At 37.8% G+C, this 25172-nt stretch overlaps 2 protein-coding genes across 3 annotated transcripts; one reads left to right on the top strand and one right to left on the bottom strand.

The window, feature by feature from the left end:
- Positions 1 to 3108: 3108 nt before the first annotated feature.
- LOC113337180 (probable proteasome inhibitor) lies at positions 3109 to 3786 on the bottom strand. The gene has a single exon (XM_026582885.1). It carries the CDS (start codon positions 3784 to 3786, stop codon positions 3109 to 3111), a length of 678 nt encoding a protein of 225 aa, XP_026438670.1.
- A 15813-nt stretch (positions 3787 to 19599) lies between these two features.
- Positions 19600 to 23482, top strand: LOC113337275 (MDIS1-interacting receptor like kinase 2-like). Of its 2 annotated transcripts, none has more exons than XM_026582987.1 (2): positions 19600 to 22557; positions 23178 to 23482. In XM_026582987.1, exons 1-2 carry the CDS (start codon positions 19629 to 19631, stop codon positions 23201 to 23203), a joined length of 2955 nt encoding a protein of 984 aa, XP_026438772.1. In that variant the 5' UTR covers positions 19600 to 19628; the 3' UTR covers positions 23204 to 23482. The 2 variants fall into 2 exon arrangements, with proteins under 2 accessions (XP_026438772.1, XP_026438771.1); XM_026582986.1 differs by having other exon boundaries at positions 22632 to 23482.
- Positions 23483 to 25172: the final 1690 nt, after the last annotated feature.

Genomic DNA, 25172 nt, shown 5'->3' with positions numbered 1-25172 from the left:
AGCCATCGTAGGAAATTGGGGAAAATATTACACTTTTCATTTGCTATCGGCATTTGTAGATTCCTATTGAGCATGCCGGCTAGAGGAAATTTATGACTTACCATACTGGCGTTGTTTTAAAAATAAAATACAATACCGAGATAGAATCCCAGCATACTCCAATATTTGACAACAATGCCAGGAGAGGTAAAAGTCTAACCAGAAAAAAAAAAAATCAGTTTTAAACGCAGTTGGACAAAGCATAGTCTCATACTAGAAAAACCCCTTAGCATCTTGCCAATTTATTAAGCAAAAATGCAAGCCCACCAAGTCAAATCATTGATAACTGGATGTTGGATGATGCTTCGTGACTTGCTCTAGCGTACAGGTTACAGAACTATACGCAGGTCAACCTTGTTTTGAAGGAACTCAAACAAACTTTAGCAAAAACATTTGACATCGGAAATGGCAACCATGTAAGTCCCTGTGCACATACTAGTAATATCTACATTACTGGTACTAGCAGTAGCTTTTATACTTTTTAGATTTTAATAAAGAATATTGGTATGGTCTTTGATCTATGCCGGCATATGCACATGCGAAAATTCAAAAAACTACAACCTTGACTACCGGCATGGTATTCATACTGAAAATAATACTGACATTGTAAAATGGCATGATGTTAATACTAAAACTATGCCGGTACGCAAAATCGGCATTGTATCCATGATTAATACAATGTCGGCATTAACTGTAACTGAAAATTTCGGTTACAATTTTGGATACTAAACCTAAACGAGTTCTTTTAAAACAATAATAATCAATCATTAGGTTTGTATCGAGGAGGCAAGTTTATATAATCTATATTAATAGCCGAAGAAATTTTTGAAGCAACAATATAATCATGTTGAAATCGATGATGGAGGAAAAAATATTGTTTCCAAAGATAACCGTCAAGGGGGAAAAAAGTTTAAAGGGAATGGGGGTATGAGAAGAATAGGCTTGGGTTTTTAGATTTATTAATTTTTTTTTATAGTTTAGCATTTTCGTCCCTACAAAACACCCATTAGAATGACTTTAAGGATGTGAATAATATTTCATAACTCCCAATTATTTTGCATATCTCTCTATCGCGCGTTCTCTATATGGTCTAAGACAAGCTCCTCGAGCCTGGAATACAAAGTTAGATCAAATCTTAATAGAAATCAGATTTGTTAAGTGCTCTAAAGAAACATCAGTATACAGAAGAGAAGAAAAGGGAACGCTTCTTGTGATTGCATCCTATGTAGATGATCTATTTTTGACTGGCAATACCCTTAAGGTGATCAATGAGTTCAAGAGAGAAATGTCATCAAAGTTTGAGTGTGAGACTCGGAAAACTCACTATTACCTTGGCGTAGAAGTACATCAAGAGTAGATGGGATTCAGATTAAACAAGAAGACGTATGCCAAGAAGAATTTGAAAGAAGCAGGACTTGAAACTTGTAATCCAACTAAGCATACAATGGAGTTTGGACTTAAGTTTCAACGGCACAAGAAGAAGCTGAGATTGATCCAATGAGTTATAGAAGAAATGTTGGATGCCTAAGATACTTATTACACACAAGACCAAATTTGGCTTTCTCTGTGGGAGTAGCAAGCCGTTATATGAAGAGTCCACACAAGTCTCATGGTGATGTAATAAAGCAGAAATTGAGATATCTAAGAGGAACAATCAGCTGTGGATTGAAGTATGGTCGAGGAGGATCAAAAGGAATTGTTGGGTATAGTGACAGCAGTCATAATATTGACCAAAATGATGGAAAAGGTACGACAGGTCATATCTTCTACCTAGGAGATGCACCTATCACATGGTGCTCACAGAAGCAAGACACAGTAGCTCTGTCATCATGCGAAGCTGAGTTCATGGCCGCAACAGAAGCAGCTAAACAAGAACTGTTGGGTGAAATCAAAGGAAGAGAACCTGAAAAAGTTCTCATCAAGATTAATAATAAGTCTGCAATTGCACTCACTAAAAATCCAGTGGTTCATGGGAAGACGAAACACATTCACAAAAGGTTTCATTTCATACGAGAATGCATCGAGAAGGAGATCATCAACGTTGAACACATACCAGGAACTGAGCAGAAAGCAGATATATTGACAAAGGCATTAGGTCGGATCAAGTTTGAAGAAGTGAGACAACTGATTGGAGTACAAGATATGTCACGGGTAAGGTTGAAGCTTAACGGGGAGAATGTTGGTTAAACTTCAACATTAAGACTAAGATAATCTCTAACAAGTTGGTTAGGATAAGAAAAGGCAATTGATGATCCTAAGGGAATTAGAGGTCATCTAGTTCTAAGAAAAGGAAAGACATGTAATAAAGTAATAGGACTAGGAAAAAGAATTCATAGTTCTATATATATGATCACCAAAATTGTGGTTGATCATATGAGCAAGATTAGACCTTTGTGTTTAGTTTTGAGAGATTTTCTAAACATCAATAAAGAGAGTTGTCTTTATATAAGCTAAGATTGATCTTGAAGGTGCCATTAAACTCAAGAACATTGCATGTACTGTGAACCCAACTTTACCGTGTGCATTACGAAAATTCAGTCGTGCATCTCTGATTACAGCCATAACAACTTCTTCGTTGGCCATCATTGATAGTGCTCGGAATTTTCTCTAAATTTGAAATCGAATACTAATGGTGTTTGGATGCTTTTTCTCGACAATACCAATTCTAGATGTGCTTATATAGGCTTCAATGACTCCCAATAATACTATGACTAAGAAAAGGAAGTAATATATGGGAAACAAGCTGGAACTAAGAAAAGAAAACCCTAAACTAGGAAACAGACTACATCCTTATTAGGTAAAGTTATTGAAATATACCACTAATTTGAGTTCGAGACTGGTCAATATCATGTTATTTACTGATCAAAAATACAAAATAAAAAAAAAAAAAATAGTAGAAAGAACTTGAATAATATGTGTCACTCTTCCTCCCGTAATGAATCTTGTTTTAAGCCATTCATTGATGAGACTATGTTTAGTTGGGCCTGAACTAGTACAGAAAAGAAAACAAACGAAAAATAAATAAATTCGAGGTTGTCACCTCATCACCATGTTTAGCGGCTTTTACGGTTATATAATATAATCCGAATTGCTCAAAATTCCTACATCAGGATGTGGGATGGATGGCCTCGAGCTGATTGCATTATTCCGTCCCCTAATCAACACGTCATCAAGACACTTAACAAAACTTGGAGTGCAGGAGGATGAGGAACTGCTGCAGGAGGATGAGGAACTGCTGCTCTCAGTTGTTTCGTATGGCGTATCTTCAAGCTTGCTCAATATCTCCATATGCAACTTCTTTACAAGCTCATCGAAATTCTTAAACTGGTCAGCGAAATTTGTCGCCCTTTCACCATCTCCTCCTTGGTTGTAATCATTAACATTGATTTGAAGACTGAGAGGTTCTTTATTAGGGTATTTACTACTCATTGAATTAACCACCAAGAAATCTCCCATTACCAAGAACTTAACTAATACTCTAAACTTGACACCGTCCTTACTACTACTTTTCGAGTAAACGAACCCGTAGGAAGCTTCAGTCTGATTCCAACCCTCAATTCCAACCTCATCATCTGAAGGTGGAGAAGTTAGAGTAGTAACACAAAAAGCTTTTGATCCCGTCGCAGTTAGAAAATACCCAGAATTCAAGAACATTGAGTGTACTGCAAACGCAAGTTTATCATGAGCGTTGCGAAAATTCGGTCGTGTAGCTCTTATTACAGACATAACACCTTCTACATTGGACATTGCTGCTGGAATTAATTTTCTTGGAAATAAGAATGGTGTTGGATGCTTTTTCTCCACAGAACTAGGCGTTCTTATATAGGCTTCAATGATTCCCAATACTACCAAGATTAGGAAAAGGGAATCCAACAAAACTTGGAATTAAAGAAGCCAAAACTAAGAAAAAGAAATCTTGAACTAGGAAAAGTGATTAGAACTAAACTAGAAAACATACTAGAACTAGAATATAAAAAAGATAGTTAATAAATAATTTGGTGTTAATGAGCTTCAAACGTAATCCATTAGTATTATCACACCCTAGTTAGCAATTCGGGATTCGGCAAACGTACGGAACGGCAAACGTACGAATATTATACGGTTTTGTAAAATCCAGATTCGGTCTAAAATTCGGTCAACGGGACGTGATTCGTCATTAATTCGGAACGGCATACGTACGTGTATAATTCGATTTATAAATATGAGTTCGGCTCTGAAAATTCGGTATCTATATATAACAAATAATTTGTATTTATAAGGTCATAGACCAATTTTTATGCATATGTGTGAGTTATTTAAGGAAAAATAAACTCAATATGATGATATTAATAATATATACAACATTAGTTATCCAAAAGGACGTCGTATGGTGGTTTAGATGCTTGGTTAGTGAGTTTGAGATCTCTCTCACCTTCACCTTCAAATCTCTTCAGTCGTTTTTGTTTCATAAAAATTACAACACGTCTAATATTCGGTCGTGTATGTTCGGGAGGCAGTAAAGCCCACAAAATGGAGTCCTTGAAAAGTAAAAGCTAAAGAATTTATGGCGAATCAAGCGGATGTATCATTCGGGATACGTAAAATTCGTGAACGATTCGCGAATAATCCGGGAATGCCACATAATACGCGACTTGGGTTCGGAATTGCAAACGTACGCGAATAAGACGGTAAAATTCGTGATACGGAAAAATTCACGAATGCTTCGCGAATCATTCGCGAACTTACTAACTAGGTATCACACTAAATATCCACTTCAAATAAACGTGATTGACCCAATAATGTACAATAATTAAATATTAACTAATTTGTACTCTTTCATATTGTTGCTTAACATTTTTTTATTTGCACGACTCTGGCATGATGATTATAAAAATGAACGCCAGATATAGATCTAATCGTTATCCGAATCAGTATTTTTCACTATAAATCTTTTTGATCACATAAATCCACAATATTAAAGTTATTTCTAAAGCCTTGTCATAATCATAATCATGAAGATGGTTTGTAAGAGTATTTCTCAAGTTTGGTTGCTGCTTCCTGTTTGGATGGTAAAATATATTTCTACCTCCAACACGAATTTGATGGTAATTAGTTGACGATGGAACCGCTGCCTTTTTTTCTTCACGTGAAAATATGCAGTGGTATCATGCTGCTTAATGCTCGCGCAAGGGTGCACTTTCTTGCTGTATTTTGCTCGCGCATGGAATGAAAAGTTGAGTGTTTCTGCTATCTTGAATTTGCGCAGGGGGAAATCCTACTATTCAAGATGCACGCGGAGTTGAGATGTGTACATTTTCATATGCCTCGACAGGTGAAAATTTTCGCCACATTTGTTGATGTCCCATTTGATGGGGATACACTTGGAATGGGGTAAAAATGCTCGAACTACATTCAACCTATCTGCGAGGTGTCAAAGATGCTGCTGACAATAGACTTGAACTGTACTGTTTTGCCATTTAGGACTGACCGCGGATTCGAACTTCCGCAGTTGCTTATAATTAAACACGAACGATTTTGATAAAGTGTGGAACACCAAAAATAATGTTGAATTAAATTTCTGAATATAAATAACAAAATAAGTACCTACTGCTCGACAACTGTTGCCTCGTTAAAACTTTTGTGTGGAAACCCCAATGGGATAAAACCTTCATAAAGGAAAAAGAGTGCAACACAACAGGATTTGAAACTACTCCTATGCGAATTTAGCTAATGATAAAACTTCTTCAAGTGGAACGAATTTCATGGCTTCCATGGTTTTGAATCTTGAGTACCATCGAGGTTCCTTAGGTAGTAGAAGCCACGAGATTCTGTCTTGTCCACTATTAATGGACCTTCCCAGTTTGATCCGAGATTTCCACAGTTTGGTTCCATTGTGGCTGCTCGAGTTTTCTTCAAGACATATTCCCCTAGCTTAAAAGCTCGTTCTTTGACTTTTCGGTCGTAACTCAGCTTGATTGCATGCTGATATCGAACCAATTATTGTATAGATGTTTCTCTTTGTTCTTCCATCATCTCTTTATCTAAAGCCAGTACGCTTTCATTGTTTCCAGATTCATCAGCACGGGTCTTGGTAGGTTTAGGTGTACCTCAGTGGGTATGACTGCCTCTGTTCCATAAGCCAAAATGTGAATGGGAAGAATCCAGTGGATCTTTTTGGGGTTGTCCGGTAAGACCATAAGACTCCAGGGAACTCCTCTGTCCACCTTCCCTTTGCCTTTTCTAGCCTTTGCTTGAGATTGTCCATAATAAAACAATTTGTCGCTTCCGCCTGCCCATTTCTTTGAGCATATTATGGAGCAGAAAAGTTATGGCGAATGTTCAGGTTCTCACAGAATTCTTTGATAACTCCGGAATCGAACTGCTTTATATTTTCTGACACCGGCTCGTGTGGGATTCCAAATCTGCAGACGATGTTCTCCCATTTGAACCTTTTTACGTCGTACCTAGTAACATGTACCAATGCCACTGCCTCAACCAATTTTGTAAAATAATCAGTTGCGGCCAATACATATTTCACTCCTCTAGTAGCTCTGGGGAGTGGTCCGACAATGTCTAGTCCCCACTTATCGAACGACCAAGGACTAACAACTGGATGAAATTCGTTGGTGGGCCTTTTAGGAATTGGAGCGTGCTCTTGGCATGGCACACATTTCTGTGCGTATTCTTTAACATCTTTCTTCATGTATGGCCAGAATTATCCCTGGGTAAGTATCATGTGCTCGAGATTGCATCCTCCAGAATGGTTGCCATATATTCCTTCATGAGCCTCTGTCAATATCTATTGTCCTTCCTCGGCTTATATGCATCGCAAGAATGGCTCCAAAGCTACAGGTTTGCGGTATAAATATCCCTCGATCATTAATATCTCCATGCATTATTTTTCACTTTTGAAGTGAGTTTCTCATCTTCTGGGAGTTCACTGGTTTTCAAATACCTAATATAAGGTTGACGCCAGTCTGAAGTGTTTTCAACAGGATTGCCTGAATCATCTATCACTGGACTATAAACATCCATATTGTTGTCAACGTTTTCGACATGTTCTTGTGTTGATGTAGTTACCCTCTCTCCCCCATTAGCGTGTTCAAGAGCTAGAACAAAGTGGCCATCGGAGATGCTAGGTATCTCTTGGAAATCCACTACAACGAAACGGGTGGTATCAGTTTCGATTGTGGAAGACAGATATACTAAAGCGTCTGCGTTCCTATTTTCTAACCTTCGTCGCTTCCCAATAGAGAATTGGTCGAATTCATTTGCCATCTCTCTCATACGATCTATATATAGGGCCATCCTCTCTTCCTTGGCTCTGTAGGTCCACGTTAACCACTAGCATAGAATCAGTTACCAGCTTCACGTTCTTCACATCTAACTGTTTGAAAGCTTTTACGATAATTTCTTCTTCATATTCAGCTTCATTGTTTGATGCTCTAAAGCCTAATATAGTCGCTTTATCGATCCTCGAACCTTTGGGAGTAAGGATGACACATCCAACTCCATCTCCATCAACATTTGATGACCCATCAGTAAACGCAATCCATAGTGGCTCAGGTGTATCAATCTCCATTGAGGACTCGCCCCTAGCCTGATTAGTGGTTGACTCTATGGGTTTGTTCAACAATTCTTCTTATTCGGTAACTGTTTCTATGTCGTCCACATGGAAATCTGCTAAAAGTGCATCCAGAGCGTGTCCCTTCTCTGCAGTTCTAGTTTCGTACTTGATTTCATACACCCCCAGGAAATTTGACCATATGGTTAGTCAGCTGGAATCATCAACACGTTCCAAGATTTTCTTTAATGGATATTCAGAATAGACTACGATCTGTCTCCCTTGGAAATATGGTTTGAGGCGACGACATGCATGAAACAATGCGAGTACTATCTTCTCCGAATAGACGGCTCCACCAGTAACAACACAACTAGGTAGTTTTGCTGGATCTGAGGATTAATTTGCTAGAAATGCAAACTTCAATATTTATAGACCAAGGACTTTCGAAAACCGAATATTCTCAAAGATATGCAATAAAGCCAAAATCGATTTTCATAATTCCTGGAAATGCACTGTCCAAATATTGACCAAAATCTCAGTAAAAATCTCCAATTAGTAAATGCACATTACCAATTTTTATTTTCTAAAGATATGCATTTAATTGCTGGAAATTAAAAGCATATAAAATCTAAAAGCCGTGTTAAAAGATTCTCAGTTTATTTCGATCCGGGATTCTCCTTTAGTTATTAAGGAATATCTTTGAACAATAAAAGGTAAGAATTATTGCACATGTTAAAAGTATGTCGACACCTTTACTTTGTAAATCCTTTTTAATATTTACAATCTTGGAACCGATTTTCCACACTTCCAAACAAGTTTAAAATTGGTTCATCTGACTTCCAAGAACTATGTGATTAATTATCCTATCAAATCACCAATCATGGGATTAACGGTTCTACCAAAACGCAAAGCTTTTCAGTTCTACCTCCATGTGGGTACTAGGATCGGTCACACTAGCTTTCCAAAAATTGGTTGACTAGGTACTAGGATAGGTTACCACATTATTATGGTATTTACTTGTGGTCGGTTGCACAAGTCATAGGATTCGGTACCAATTACTAAGACTTGTTGGACCTCTTACAAGGATCGATTTCACATACTTGTGATTGGTTACACCTCTTACTAGGATCGGTTACCCAATGTCTAGAGTTGGTCATACCAATTACAAAATATCGATCATACCATCTCAGGTGATTATTTAAGATCGGTTTCACTAATAAAAGTCATGCATTGTGAATTTTTTTACCAAGATACATAATCAAGTTATGAGCGGTTATACTAAACACACATATCGGTAATCCAAAGATTTTCAATGAATAACAATACCAATAAGCCTAGCGATTTCCCTTTCGATTTACAAAACAAGTTTATGAGTTGTACTTCCTTTAAACGAATGTAAAACATTGTTTCATAGGACGAAATCTTCACCCATACCCATACATAACATAATAGCATTCGTACGATTATGTCGATGTCTTATATACGAAGTTCAAAAGATGGATGTTATACTTCGTATTGTAATTCCTTAATACTATGTTTAACTAGAGTATAATCATTCACAGCTTCGCAGTTATGTTTTCTATATGCATGACTTGAAAGATACGTTAGGTATGAAACAGTTCAAGTAAAATATTACTAACCTCAAGAGGAAGGATGATGTCGTCGATGTATCTCTTTACTTCTTCACATTCTTCAAGTCTTCACGTAATACTTGTAAGTCTCATATGCTAGTAACTTTCTGGATAACCCATACGAAGTTGACTCTAGTAAATAATCAAGTGACTCTTTCAATGAGTTTTGGTTCACTAAAATATGACAACCAAAATTGACATACCAATGCTTGTTGGGTTCAACCGAGATATGATATAACAATTTAGGCATGTTTTATCCTATTATACGCTTTCAAAGACTTGAACTCTTATTTCTTGCCTAGCTCTCGATATGGGGTTTAATGGATCGGGTGACCCAGGATTTCTAGCTCTAGGATCACCAATTAATGTTCCAGGAACGATTAACTCATTATTAGAGGGATCTCCGGTTTCACTGCAAGCTGATCCACCTGATGTAACTGACAAACCATATGAACCTAATTTTGCATTTTTGAGAGCATCAACTACTATTCACGAGCTAGGAAACCTTATATCTCTACCCGCTGAACCACCCGCCGTAACTGATGGACCTGACCCACCAATAGCGAATTAAGCCAACTCCGTCATATGTTGGGTCGGGTACGGGTCACACCTTCTGTAACCCGACCCGAACCGCCGCCTAATCATAAACTTCAATCTAGCTCAGATGTTAGTAAGATACTAAGAAACAAACAAGTGTCGCTACTGAACCAACAATGATGGTTTAGGGAATGAGAAATTGAATGTGGGTACTTATTGGAATTGTAATATTTGCAGGAAAGGAGAAATCGAAATCCTTAGTAATCAACAGTGTAGCTGTCTCTCCATTGCCGAAGTCACGTACATTAAGTGTTTACACAATTTCTTGAACCAACAAGAACAAGGAAAATTTACTCGAATAGGGTCTGTAATGGTTGTGTAAACTTGTTTTCCCTGCCGTAGTCTTTCTCAGGGGAGGTTACGGTTTTAAATTTCATACCTTATTCCGCTTACTGTTGTTTTTCTTCCAAACCGTATGTTTCTTTTTTCAGATGCATTTTTCTAACCTTTGCAATATTTTTCATATTTATAACTCGATTTTCTACCTGAACCAATGGAAGATTAACTCGTAGCTATGGATATTTTGTCCGAGAATACAAGTGTTCACTATGCCATCAACTTTGAATGAAAATATTTAAACGATGCAAGGAAGTGGGATCGAGAACAAGGGTTAAAGGAGTGTATCATAGTCTAAATAACAAGTTAAAGATTCAGCTTTGAAATGGTTTACGAGTCTAGTGGGAAATATGAGAGTCATCAAAGAAAAGGTTATGAGTGTCAACCAAAGACCGCAAGGAAAAAAAAATTATTCATACAAAGAAGACCGGGTGTCATTTCAAACGTCAATTTAATTTCAACCAAGAAAAGCAAGTGTGGTATATGAGTGAAGTTAAATCGGGTTATCATAACCATCCTCCCGGAGAGTTTTCTTAATCATCCTTATCCGGCAAGGCTCAACCCCAAAAATGAAGAAGGTAATTATATCCGACTTACTTGCACAATATATTAAAATTACATGCACTTTTTACCACATTTTATCCATTTGTAAGCTTCTCTGGTACAATACAGGACATCGCCTGACACGATACGGCACAACATGTAAGAATTTTTGACACATCACAACAAAATGCAAGTATGACTCTGTGAGATATTGATATGCAACCTGAAAGAAACTTATAATACTGCTACCACATGTGCACGTTGATTGAGAAAAAAATACCGATGAGAACCAATTCATGAACATAATTCCACGGTTTGCAATGCAAGTTCGATACCTGAATTCATTAAATTTCCAGGGACTTTAGTTCGTTAACCGAGTTCGTAAAAGAACCTGAGTATACGAGTATGATTGTCAGACTTACCGATTTTAGAACCTAACTACTGTGCTCACAAACTGCGTATGGGAATCATAGTTCGGACTTGCCTAGTCTTGCCGTACGGAAACACTTTTAGGAAACCACAGTTACGGACCTATCACGGTAAACCCGTTCGTAAACACAGTTCGCAAACAAGAGTACCAGACCTGAACTAGTACTTCACAGCTCTCGTACCAGACATTGGTAGTAGTAGTTCTAAAACTCTCATTCAATCAATGAAACATCCTTAGAAGACAACAATAATAATCTTATATATACCACTAGCTTCAAGTAATTTTCAAGTGGTTAATTGATCAATCCGAAACTTCCCAAGTTAGCATCAAATGATTGTCTCACACAAATCATGTAAGATGTTCAAGGTTTTTTACATGATCATCTTGACTTAATATTTATTTTCCAACAATAAGATGTTTAACCTCTTAAGAATAGCTTCATGCATGCTAAAACTGTTTTCAATTGAATAAGTGCCGGGCTCTTCAAAATCTAATCCATCCATTTAGTATAGATATCTTCACGATCACCTATTGTCTTACCCTACAACCTCTGCAATTTTTCGTCAAACATGCTCAAATTATGGAAATATACAAAAATTAAAGTATTTACCTCTAGAATAATGTATCACATTTTTTTTTATAATTGTATGTTATTTTACATGTACAACTAGATATGTATCCGTGCTATGCATCGAGCTTTTTTTTCTTCTTTTTCATCATATTTTTGATTGGGTACGTACGGGATTTCACCCCGTCCCATGACGATGTATTTTTAATTTTGAATGGCAGGTGTTAGGACAACTGTTTGAATATGTGCACACGCTGTTTTACGTATGTGCACATGATGTGCACACTGTATTCTCGAATATATTTGCATATATTCTGTTATTAACCTTAGGAGATTCTTTCCTATAATGTAGCCTGTAACCCTAATGTACATGAATAAAAAGAATTCTTTTTGGTGTTTCTCATTATCGATTGAGAACCCATCCAAAGCTGTGCTCCAATTTGGTATCAGCCTCTCCTCGATCCAATGGCCACTTCTTCCACTTCTGACTCCATTTCCTTATCTACAACCGTTTCCCTCAACTCTTCTTTCAAAACGGCCATGACAGTCTTGCAGAATGCTATCACCATTAAGCTTGACTCTATGAATCTGCTGCTCTGGAAAGCACAGTTTGAACCCTATCTTCAGGGGTATGCTCTTGAACACTATTTTACGGGATCTCAAGCGTCTCCACCGGAAGTTCTAAACAATGCTCCTAACCCTGCCTATATCAGCTGGGTACGTGAAGATAAGATTCTTCTTGGATGGCTGTTCTCCTCTCTTTCACCAGCTATTCTTGCTAAAGTGCGTGTCTGCACCACATGTGCTGCTGCGTGGACAAAGATTGATGAACTTCTTGCCTCAAAATCTGAGGCCAATGTTTTAGCAATACGCCGTGAACTTCAGCACCTTCAAAAAGGGAATCGCTCTATGACTGATTATTTAGCCCATGCAAATCGTCTTGCTGACTCTCTTGCTGCAGCCGGACATCCTGTGTCTGATATGGAGCTTCGTCATATCCTCCTTGATGGACTTGATTCCTCTTTTGAAACGATTTATGCATCTCTTCAAACTTCCATGGATCGTTTTACTGTTCAGACTTTTGAGACTCACCTTTTATCTTATGAACGTCGTGTTGAAAAACAGAATCAGTCCATCGTGTTACCTCAAGCAAACGCTGTGAAGTCGACTCAAAATCATGGAAAGGGCTCTTCTTCAGTTGCTGATGCTATCTGTCAGCTGTGTGGTAAGTCTGGTCATGTTGCTCAAGACTGCTTCAAGCGTTTTGATAGAACCTACAAGCCTCCTCGAAAGCAACCATTCCTTAGAAACTCGCGGCCTAATTCTCAAGGATCTACACCAGCAGCTTATGCTGCCACTCCTTCCAGCACATATACATATGACTGGCTTCCTGACAGTGGTGCATCACACCACATGACCAATGCTATATCCAATCTTCATGCTCCTACTGAGTATACTGGACCAGATCAGGTAAAGGTGGCTAGTGGTTCACATCTTGGTATTTCTCATACAGGTTCGGCTCTCTTGCCTACTCCAACTCGAAATTTTCGTCTCTCTAATACCTTATATGTTCCTCATCTTTCACACAATCTCTTATCTGTCTCTCAGTTCTGTCGGGACAATAAAGTTCTGTTTGAGTTTAATGACTCTTGTTGTCTTGTGAAGGAACTGCGAACGGGGAAGGTAGTTCTTCAGGGCACACTTAAGGATGGTCTATATACGCTAAGTCCTGTTTCCTCAGTTACTGCTCTAGTAGGGAACGGACGACCCTACAGTGTTGGCATAATCGTTTAGGTCATCCCATGTTAAGAACTGTCAAGTCTGTTCTATCTCGCCATAAGCTTCCAGTATTAAATTCTCGTATTTTTTTGTCAATCTTGTCTAGAAAATAAGAGTCATAAACTCCCCTTTCATTATAGTACCACTGTTTACTCCAAACCTTTGGATTTGGTTATCTCTGATGTTTGGGGGCCTGCACCCTCTCTTTCTAATGAAGGTTATCGATATTATGTTCTTTTTGTGGATGCCTTTAGCCGTTTTACATGGATATATCCCATGCATTCAAAAACAGATGTTGTTTCTATATTCATTCCTTCTCTAAACATGTGGAAAATCTTTTCAACACTAAAATCAAAATGTTTCAAACTGATAACGGAACCGAGTATCACCGTATTAAACCACTACTTCGTGAAAGTGGAACTCTTCATCGGTTATCTTGCCCACACACATCCCCTCAAAATGGCCTAGTCGAGCGACGCCATCGCCACATTGTGGAAACTGGTCTAACCTTATTATCCATGGCATCTGTTCCGGTGAAATTTGGTATGATGATTTTTTTACCGCTTGTTTTCTCATGAATAGAGTTCCGTCCTCATCAACAGGGTCTCGCTCTCCATATGAGATGCTTTTTAACAAGGTTCCGGATTACTTATCCCTAAAAACCTTTGGATGTTTATGTTTTCCTCACTTACGGGATTACCGCTCCAATAAACTTGAGTCGCGTTCTTCTGCATGTGTCTTTCTTGGGTATGACTCTGCTAGAAAGGGTTACAAATGTTTTCATGTATCTACTGGTCGAATCTATTGGTCTCGACATGTTGTGTTTGTGGAGGACTCGTTTCCTTATGCTGCCACTGAACTACCTTCCTCTTCTCGCCCGGACCAGGTACAGTCTTCTATCCCCCACTTTGTACCTTTACCTTCTCCGTCCAGCACTATACTTCATCATAGTCCTCCCATAGAACACAATCTCACAGATGCTCGTCATGGCTCTCCGTTGCATCAGACCGTTTCATCCAATCCATCCATTGACTCAAATATGCCTGCTATCATACCCGGTTCAGCATCTCCTTCTGAAAACTCTTCTGCCTCCTCTCCACCCTCACTCCGTTCTACTGCAGACTCCAGCAACTCCCTTTCTGTTCCACCAGTTGATGTCTCACCCTCTACAACCATTTTGCCAGCACCTGCTGTTCTCAATGACCATGTCATGGTTACCCGAGCCAAAGCTGGTATCTTTAAACCCAAGGTTCTCCTAGCCTCCAAACATGCAAAACTTACTGATGATCTTTTTGAACCTAGCTGTTATACACAGGCTAAAGCGGATCCAAAATGGTGCAGCGCAATGGATGATCAGTACAATTCTTTGATGAAAAATGGAACATGGACCAAGGTTCCTTACTCTCCTGGCATGAATGTGGTTGGCAGCAAATGGGTTTTCCGCATAAAGCGCAAAGCAGACGGCACCATTGAACGACGCAAAGCTCGTCTAGTTGCTCAGGGCTTTAAACAACAGTTTGGCATTGATTATGGGGAGACCTTCATCCCAGTAATTAAACCATGCACCATTCGTATTGTTCTCACACTTGCCTTGACATACAACTGGCCAGTGCAACAGCTCGACATTCAAGATGCTTTCTTAAATGGTTTCCTTGATGAAGAAGTCTATATGAAGCAGCCACCGGGATATACTGACCCTCTTTTTCCAAAACATGTATGCAAGCTACATCGATCTATTTATGGCTTAAAACAAGCTCCGAGGGCGTGGTACCATCGTTTCAGCTTGTTTTTGCAGAAATTAGGGTTTGTAATTTCTAAAGCTGATACATCTTTATTTATCCGACACTCTTCTGGGGAAACTACTTTTCTCCTAGTCTACAGGCGATATTATTCTTACAGGTTCGAATATATCTTGTTTAGAGAAACTCAAATCACAGCTTCATCAGGAATTTGCTCTAAAGGATTTTGGTCAGCTGTCTTTCTTTCTTGGCGTAGAAGCTACCTGGACCTCCACAGGCTTATTTCTCTCTCAAAGGCGTTACATTGAGGACCTTCTTCAACGTGCAAATATGCGTGGTGCTAAGCCTGTGGTAACTCCTCTCAGTACCTCTACTAATCTACATCCAACTGATGGCTCTCCTCTCACTGATCCGACATATTACCGTAGTCTTGTTGGTGGTCTGCAATATTTACTCCTTACACGGCCTGAAATTGCTTTTGCCGTAAACAAAGTATGTCAATTTATGCACGACCCTACGACTGCACATCTCCTTCTTGTGAAAAGAATTCTTCGATACTTACAGGATACGTCTACTCATGGTATATTTCTTCGACGAGGTTCTTCTCTGCAACTCACCTTCTCAGCTTACACTGATGCGGACTGGGCAGGTGATCCTACGGATCGTCGTTCTACAAGTGGCTACTGTGTTTTCCTTGGCCCTAACATCATCTCCTGGAGTTCACGAAAACAGAAGACAGTGTCTAAATCCAGCACGGAATCTGAATACCGTGGACTGGCAACTGCTACAGCTGAACTCATGTGGGTTGAGTCTCTTCTTCAAGAGTTAAAGACTCCCATTCGTACTCCTCCGGTTCTGTGGTGTGACAACTTAGGTGCAAACTACTTAACTATGAACCCTATTTTTCATGGCAGAACCAAACATATTGAGATAGACTACCATTTTGTTCGAGAACGTGTTCAGAAGGGACAACTTATCGTTCGTTTTGTTTCCTCGACGAACCAGCTTGCTGATATATTCACTAAGGCTCTGCCTAAAGATCGCTTTCTATCCTTGCGTTCCTTGCTTACTGTTTGCCAACACCCGCATGGAACGAGGGGGAATGTTAGGACAACTGTTTGAATATGTGCACACGCTGTTTTACGTATGTGCACACTGTATTCTCGAATATATTTGCATATATTCTGTTATTAACCTTAGGAGATTCTTTCCTATAATGTAGCCTGTAACCCTAATGTACATGAATAAAAAGAATTCTTTTTGGTGTTTCTCATTATCGATTGAGAACCCATCCAAAGCTGTGCTCCAATTGCAGGGCTTCGTACCGCCTTGTTTCGATGCATCAAAAAGGTGGAGAAAAAATAGGAAATATGTGCGCATTATATTTATTTTTTCTTTTCTCATTCACCTATAATCTATATATAAATTGGGCAGTTGCACCCACTGCGGTACCAGTTCCATCACCGCTCCTATGATGCGTCGTGGACCTCAGAGTCCGAAGTCTCTATGCAATGCTTATGGTCTTAAGTATGAACCCCACAATCTTGGTTCCCGGTTTATATAGATAACAATGCAACAAAAACAATAACAAAGCTAGTTTATGAGGGAAAAATCAAGAAGGAAAGTCCATTCACGATGCAACCCCTGATTGCTATCTGCAATAAAGGAGAATCGTTAGATTTTATTTGACACATTGAACGACTTGTCGAGGTATATAATGATCGCGTAGGAAAAGAGTCATAGAGGATTACCAAAATTCTGGCTAATGCGATGTCTTTTCTTTAATTTCAGCCAGGACCATACCAAACCAGTAAGCCACACAGGCAGTCGCCTATGTCCCCGTTGACTTTCGTCCATCAAAAAAGAAAAGTGAAACTACAAAATCCGAGAGTTTCTTATCAGTAAGCCCATGTTTTAGTTATTTTCGCACGATAAATCGTTCTTCCGAGTATCCAACTTTCTACTATGTAAAAGTAAAAACCTAGTTAACTGGTTAAAAAAACTATATTCACTTGATGATAGCATTTTAAAGGCACCTTATATCAAGCTTTGAAATTATCTAAGCTATGATAACGGGATCTGTTACTGATATGCATGACTTGTATGCCGAAATAAACTAATCAGCACTAATCCTTGAAAAATAATCGGTTTCTTCTGCAATAAAGAAATTCAACATGTCAATTCAGCACTAATGCTTCCCAAATAAAATTATGTTTTGCCACGTGAGCTAAACACTCGTGCACAGGACAAAGCTAATATGTGGGGACCCTCGTCTACTGGAGAAGACTAATCTATAATAAGGTTCGGAATTGATTAGATTTGAGCTAGCAATTATATTAGCTTGCATACGTGAAGTCACCAAACTGATGCATGACTTAAACCCATTACATTAGTCCACGTCTATCCTACTGGATGTTTACGCAGCTCCCAACTCTTGCAGATGGGCCATGATTGTCGCGGGTTATCTTGGTATATCTTTTCACAATGAAGATGTTGAGATTTTTTTTTTAACAAAATTTTGTAGGTTTAATGGAAGGATTGTCCACGTGGACGGTGTTATTAAAATATAATTTAGTATTTTGTGAAAATATGTTGCAACTAAATTAATTAGGTTAAAACTTTGATAAAAGTGTTGTCCATTTACCTTTTCTTTGACGATGTTACTAATGAACGGTTAAGTAGTTGATGTAAACCCAATTTTTAATATTCCAACAGATAGAATTATGTCAAGTGCCCTAACCAGAGCTTCTGCATTAGAAAAGGCGTACTCCGGTCAGTAGAAAACAAAGATTTCATCATCGTTTAATGTGAGAACTTATTTTGTCAAGATTTTTAAGTGAAAGATTTTTACAATTGTATGTTATTCTACATGTGTAATCTAAAGGAGAAAAATTAACATTGATAAATAAACCCAACATATGCGACGAAATACTTTTTTCAGACAAGAGAACTCATAATTTTAAGAGTTAAGAAAACCAGTGATAATCGATATATTCGGTAATATTTTCCAATAAAATAGACAACAAACCCGCGCTCAATTAAAACAGCCCACCAGAGTCTCTTATAATCATATGTCATTGGTAATGATAACATTGCTAAGTTATTGGTAATATTTTCCAATAAAATTGACGATAATCATTTTGATAATTTTATTTTCATTCTAAAGTCTCTTATAATCATAATCATGAAGGTAGTTTCCCAAGCCTGGTTGCTTCTTCTCTTTGCAATAGTTTCTTTGTTTGCCATTAATACAACATCTCATATATGAATGGCTAGCTAGCGCATCCTTAATCTTCTTATTTCGGAACTTATTTATTTTGTTTATGCAGAGAGGGTATCAGCAGCCAATACATACTGTCCTGCGGGTAACCTTGAAGGCGTTTGGAAAAGTCTCATCTGTGATCATAACAAGAACTACAAGAACTGCCCGAAATGGTGTCGAAATAAAGGCAGAACCTTCGCTCAGAAATTTCAACGGCAAAATTCTGGTTGGTTTGGGAAACTAAGTGATTGCGTTTGTTGTCTTTATGTCTTATGAATGTATTTTAACAAGTTTAAAACTGGTTATCCCTCATATTGACTCTAAGTCAACTTCCTTTTACTAAAGTCAGCTTTCCCCTATAATTTTTGGCTTTCCCTGTAACAAAAATCAGAAATATATAGATCGGAATTAGAAAACTGAAGGATGTTTAGAGCCTGTTTGGTACAATTTTTTAAAATGTCCCTACCGAACACATTTTCTCCTATTTATTGTTTTCTCTGTTTTTGAAAACCGTACCAAAAATGTTCTCAATTACCCTTCGACCTTAACGTAGGGAATAAATTGCAGTTGTGATTTCAAATGTGTAGACCGTAGAGAGATATGTTTGTTCATCGAAATCTGCCTTCGTTTTGTTAAAAAAATATCTGCGGCACTGTAGGAGGTCAATGAAAAAGCTCTTCCACTATTGAACAGTGGTTTCCACTTGCCATAATATATAGTTGGTGTTGGTGTCGGGTTTTTGAAGAAACGACTGAACTTCGGTCTAGAGAGTTGAATGAACCCGGTCAACTAGTTTAGGTCGGTATGTCTAGGCCTTGAGCTTAACCTAAAGTCTTTTCACAGTATTGTGAACGGGACAAATGCATCACAAGTGATCTTACTTGGTCGGCACCACCACCATATGGTGCAATTATCACACTCAATGTATAATAATTTCCTTCGATATCAGTGTGTTTACACTATATAAGTCAAGTAATTGAGAATCTTTCAGTGGTCCATTCATTTATTTTTTCCCCACTAACGTAGAAACTGGGGAAGTCCTCAAAGACTTCTGTAAATTGAGGCACTACACAAAAAAACCTTGGAATACCATATTCATAACTCAAAAGTCATCTCTAAAAAATGTTTTTAGGAGTGAAATTTACTAGTGCTAATTCGTTAATGGTGGCACTACTGCTGGTTTCATTTTACATAGTTGATGTTGTTTCGTTTGATTCATCTTCTTCCAATCATTCTTCGTTAACTCGCAAAATACAATTACGGGTAGTGGTAGCAGAAGAAGTAGAAGCTCTATTCAAGTGGAAATCTAGTCTTAATATATCTCACTCTTTGCTTAATTCTTGGAAGATAAATTCTACTGCGATTACAACGAGTCCGTGCAAGTGGTATGGAATCACTTGTAACAGCCAGGGAAGCATCACGGATTTGAAACTAAAAGGTTTGGGCATTCAAGGTACACTCCTTAATTTCAACTTTTCATCTTTCGCCAACTTATTTAGTATCAACTTGCGGAACAACACATTCTTCGGATACATACCCTTTCAGATAAGTTACCTTTCGAAACTAGCCTACCTTGATCTTTCTTACAATAATTTTTCTGGATATATCCCACCAGAAATAGGTTCCGCTACAAGTTTGCGCGGACTAGACATTGGTTATAATCAAATTATTGGTTCAGTTCCTACTTCTTTGTGTAATCTGACCAACCTGACCTATCTACTCTTATATGAAAATCAACTTTCTGGCGGAATTCCACGTGAAATCGGGAAGCTAGAGTCTCTTACTCATCTTGAATGGGATTCAAACAATCTCATTGGTCCAATTCCAATTTCTTTATACAACCTGACCAACTTAGAAACATTATACCTTGCACTCAATCAATTTTCCGGTAGTATTTCTCGAGAAATCGGAGGGCTAAGGTCTCTTACTGACTTCCAGTTAACAGGCAACAATTTCACTGGTCCAATTCCAACTTCTTTATGCAATCTGAGCAACCTAAACACTTTATACCTTGAAAACAATCAATTTTCGGGTACCATTCCTGGCGAAATTGGAAGGCTAACGTTTCTTACCGAGTTTGAACTGGCAACAAATAACTTCACCGGCTCATTACCTGCTTCATTATGTAATCTGAGCAATCTAAAAAGTCTAAACCTTTTTGAAAACAAATTTTCTGGCACCATTCCTCGGGAACTCGGAAAGCTAAGGTCTCTTGTAATCATTGCATTGTACACAAACAATCTTGTAGGTCCGATCCCTACTTCCATAGGTAATCTGAGCAAACTAAACATTCTATACCTCAATGACAATCAACTCTTCGGTGCCATTCCGCCAGAAATTGGTAAGCTGAGGTCTCTTACGGAACTTATACTGTCCACAAACAACCTCAGTGGCCGAATCCCAAACTCTTTATGTTATCTGAGCAACTTAAATACACTTTCCCTTATCGAAAATAAACTTTCAGGTCCAATTCCTCGAGAAATCAGAAGGCTGAGTTCTCTTACTATCTTAGAATTATCCACAAACAATCTCACCGGTCGAATTCCTACTTCTCTGTGCAAATTGACTAGCTTAACAAGTCTACGTATATACGAAAATCAACTTTCTGGTGCCATTCCTGGCAAAATCGGAAACATGAGAGCTCTTAGTGACCTTGAGTTGGCCAGAAATCATCTAGTTGGTCCAATCCCAAGTTCTATATGTAATCTGAGCAACTTAACAATTTTATATCTTTTTCAAAATCAGCTCTCTGGTGTCATTCCTCAAGAAATCGGAAGGCTAACGTCTCTTGCAGACTTGGCACTACAGAAAAACAATCTCGTCGGTCCGATCCCTACTTCTTTATGTCATTCTACATTTGGAACCTTATCTTCCTTGCAATATCTCGACATGTCAGATAATAAGCTCATCGGACCGATACCCAGACAACTCGGAGAATGCTCAAATTTGATTTCTTTGAATTTGAGTAGAAATGGTTTCAATGGACACATTCCATCTCAGATTGGAAACTTGGATTCATTACAGTATAAATTGGATCTCAGTCAAAATGAGCTTGCAGGGGAGATACCATCCGATCTTGGAAAATTAAACAAATTGGTAGAGCTAAATCTATCTCACAACAAGCTTTCGGGTTCAGTTCCGAACTCTTTTAGTGAAATGCTTAGCTTGACCGTTGTTGATATTTCGTATAACGAATTAAGCGGTCCTATTCCAAACATCAAGGCTTTTACGAATGCTTCAATTGATGCATTGAGGAGCAATCGAGGTTTATGTGGTAATCACTCTGGTGGTCTGAGACCATGTAATTCCTCGGTTACGAATGCAAGACAGGAGGCCAACTCTGACAAACTTGCAGGCGTAAAAATTCTAGTTCCATTGTTCGGTTTATTGTTCATTTTTTTTGTAGTTCTTGCTTTTCTTTTTCGGTTCCGAAAAAGATTAGGTAGAAATGTCGAACATCAAGATGAATCTAAAGCTACGAATACTGGGATAAATCTATTCTCGATATGGAATTATGATGGGAAACTAGTGTTTGAAGATATACTTGATGCAACAGAGAATTTTGATACCAAATATTGCATCGGGACGGGAGGGTATGGGAGTGTTTACAAGGCAGAGTTATCGACAGGTCAGGTTGTTGCTGTGAAGAAACTTCACTTGTCAGGTGAAGATTCTGAAATAGTCGATCTCAAGGCATTTGAAAGCGAAGTGCAGGCCTTGACAGAAACTCGTCACCGGAACATCGTGAAACTCTTTGGTTACTGTTCTAATCTAGAACGAGGAATTTCATTCTTGGTGTACGAGTTTATAGAAAGGGGAAGCTTGAAAAATATTTTATTTGACGGAGAACTTGCAGCGGAGTTTGATTGGGCAAAGAGAATAAAATTCATAAAGGGAATGGCTGATGCACTTTCTTACATGCACCATGACTGCACACCAGCCATAGTTCACAGGGACGTAACCAGCAACAATGTTTTGTTGGATTCAGATTACGACGCACATATCTCTGATTTCGGTACTGCGAGGATTTTGAAGCCAGATTCATCCAATTGGACTTCACTTGCTGGAACATATGGATATGTCGCTCCAGGTACATCTTAGCAAATTTTGTTTGTCTAATATTTCTCTTGCTCCCTATTATTAACCACTAGGATATTCCCACAGAGCTTGCCTATACGATGAAAGTAACGGAAAAATGCGATGTTTATAGCTTTGGCGTGGTCATGTTAGAAGTACTAATGGGGAGGCATCCATCCGATGTCATTGCATTACTCCCTCCTGCCCACCTACTGTTGTCTTTGGCTTCTAGTACTGTGGGACAAGATGTAAGGTTGAAAGACATCTTGGACAAGTGCATTGAAGCACCAGGAGATTTGGTGAAAAAGCAAATAATGTATTTTGTGCAGGTTGGATTTTCATGCTTACGTAGTGATCCTCGTACTCGGCCAACTATGCAAGAAGTATCGGCACAACTATCATTGTCAGCTCAGAGTATGCAGTCTTTTGGGAAGCCCTTTGAGACTATTACATTGGGTGAACTACTGATAGATTCACAAGAATGATATATGTGTAACCAAGCTATTTCTTGCAAATTTAGGCCGTATTTTCATATATTTTCAGATATTTATTCTAGAAAATAATATCTACGCTGCAAATATATAAAGTTCACATGAAAAGAAAGATAAAAATATTTTAATTTTTTCAACATAGAAACAAAATTTGAGCAAGACAACTAAATTTGAATGGGACTCAAGTTGGTATGCTGCTGATGGACCTAAACTTGGAGACAGATACCGCCGCAGACAACAGTTTAGCGCTTACGAAGCACTCAGAAATTGGGAAAAAACGTTGTAAAGATAATTGTGTCTTTAGCATTCGTCAAGACGGCGGATATTATGGTGATGGTAAAAGTAAAGAAGGCGAGAAGTATTCATTTCACAGGATGTTTTCTTACATATACAAAAAGTGAATACTTTTTATTTTGTTATTAGTCAATATTTAAATCTTAGGTGTTATTAGTTATGTGCCTTATGACATTGCTTCATTTTTGATGTATTTGACTTTTATGTGAATCAAATATTAATCCAAAAATTAACAAAAAAAAATATTTATCGTAAGTAAAAGCATGAATAACATTTAAGGCTTTCATCCACCTACAGTGATGTTCCATAATGTAGGTTGCCCTACAGTTTGGAGTTCATATGTTCCAAATCCTAAGTTTTAGATTCAAACTTTCTACTTTTTCAATGATGAATTCTCTAAACTGTATAGCTTACCTATGGTGGGGTAGATAAATTTTCCGCACCATATATTGCTTAGGGTTCAGATTTTGGGGTTATCAAAAAACAAAAAAGTCCAACTTTCTACTTACTTCATGCGATTAAAAGCAAAAAAAATGTTATTGGAGTTGAATTAGAGGTATACCTCACCCTGTTGAGCATTTAGTTCTTGATATTAATCTTCTTTTGGTTCTTCAAATTCATAATATTGCTCATATTATTCATGTATAGGTTGAGTTTTTGGTTGGGTTAGATATTCTTGATTATCTATAATTGTTTTATTTGATAGATGAGGATTCACCTAACTCACTAATCTTACTATAACTATTCATTTGGATTGAGAAAACCTAAATTTCTAGGTTTTTCTCAAACATTTTCTTTCTCCTTCACTCTTAAAAAAAAAAAAAAAAAAGTTTGATACACACTAACTATAAATCAAATAATTAGTCTAATCTAATTATTAATATTATTTAGTTTAATTAATTTTATAATTTATAGAGAACATTTTAGCCGTTACAGAAAATAGTTGGATAAGCGGATTTGTTGATTACTATTTGGAACCCAGATTTTGTCATCTTATGAGCACTTAGAACCCAATACTTGGAACCCCTACAATAGATTTCAAAATTATACAAATGAACCAGAAGAATATCATGGTTCAACGCCCAGTTAACCGCTATTGCCTAGATAATTTGTTTCTAAATTTTTACCAACAAAACGTGGAAAAATAGCCACGTGTTTAATAAACTGTGTTAAACACAAATGTTACCTGTCCAGTGTTTGTTATTTCGTCATGTTGGATTTCACATCTTCAAACTCCATAAATGTAAATTCGTAGGTTTTCTTTAATCTATCACATCTAAAGACTTAAAGGCATAGATAAATAAAGCTCTCACGTTGAACGGTAAGGAGAAGCTAGTGAAGATGACCAAATTCCTCTTGGAAAAACTTGTCATGGTTGGTTGGTTCTATTTTATGAGGTTTAGAATCATTTAATAATAGTATCAGACAAAACAAGAGTAGATGGAAATGCATGTTCCAATATCAGTTGAAAGATTTGATCTGCATAACCTAAATTACATGATGGCAACCCAAATTCTTTATCTGGCTGCAAACAACTGAATAGTTCAATTAGCCATCGTAGGAAATTGGGGAAAATATTACACTTTTCATTTGCTATCGGCATTTGTAGATTCCTATTGAGCATGCCGGCTAGAGGAAATTTATGACTTACCATACTGGCGTTGTTTTAAAAATAAAATACAATACCGAGATAGAATCCCAGCATACTCCACTATTTGACAACAATGCTGGGAGAGGTAAAAGTCTAACTAGAAAAAAAAAATCAGTTTTAAACGCAGTTGGACAAAGCATAGTCTCATACTAGAAAAACCCCTTAGCATCTTTCCAATTTATTAAGCAAAAA

This window comes from Papaver somniferum, unplaced genomic scaffold (assembly GCF_003573695.1).
Source record: "Papaver somniferum cultivar HN1 unplaced genomic scaffold, ASM357369v1 unplaced-scaffold_158, whole genome shotgun sequence".
Lineage (NCBI taxonomy): Eukaryota > Viridiplantae > Streptophyta > Magnoliopsida > Ranunculales > Papaveraceae > Papaver > Papaver somniferum.
The sequence above is the reverse complement of the archived record's forward strand: the minus strand, read 5'-3'. Positions and strand labels throughout refer to the sequence as shown.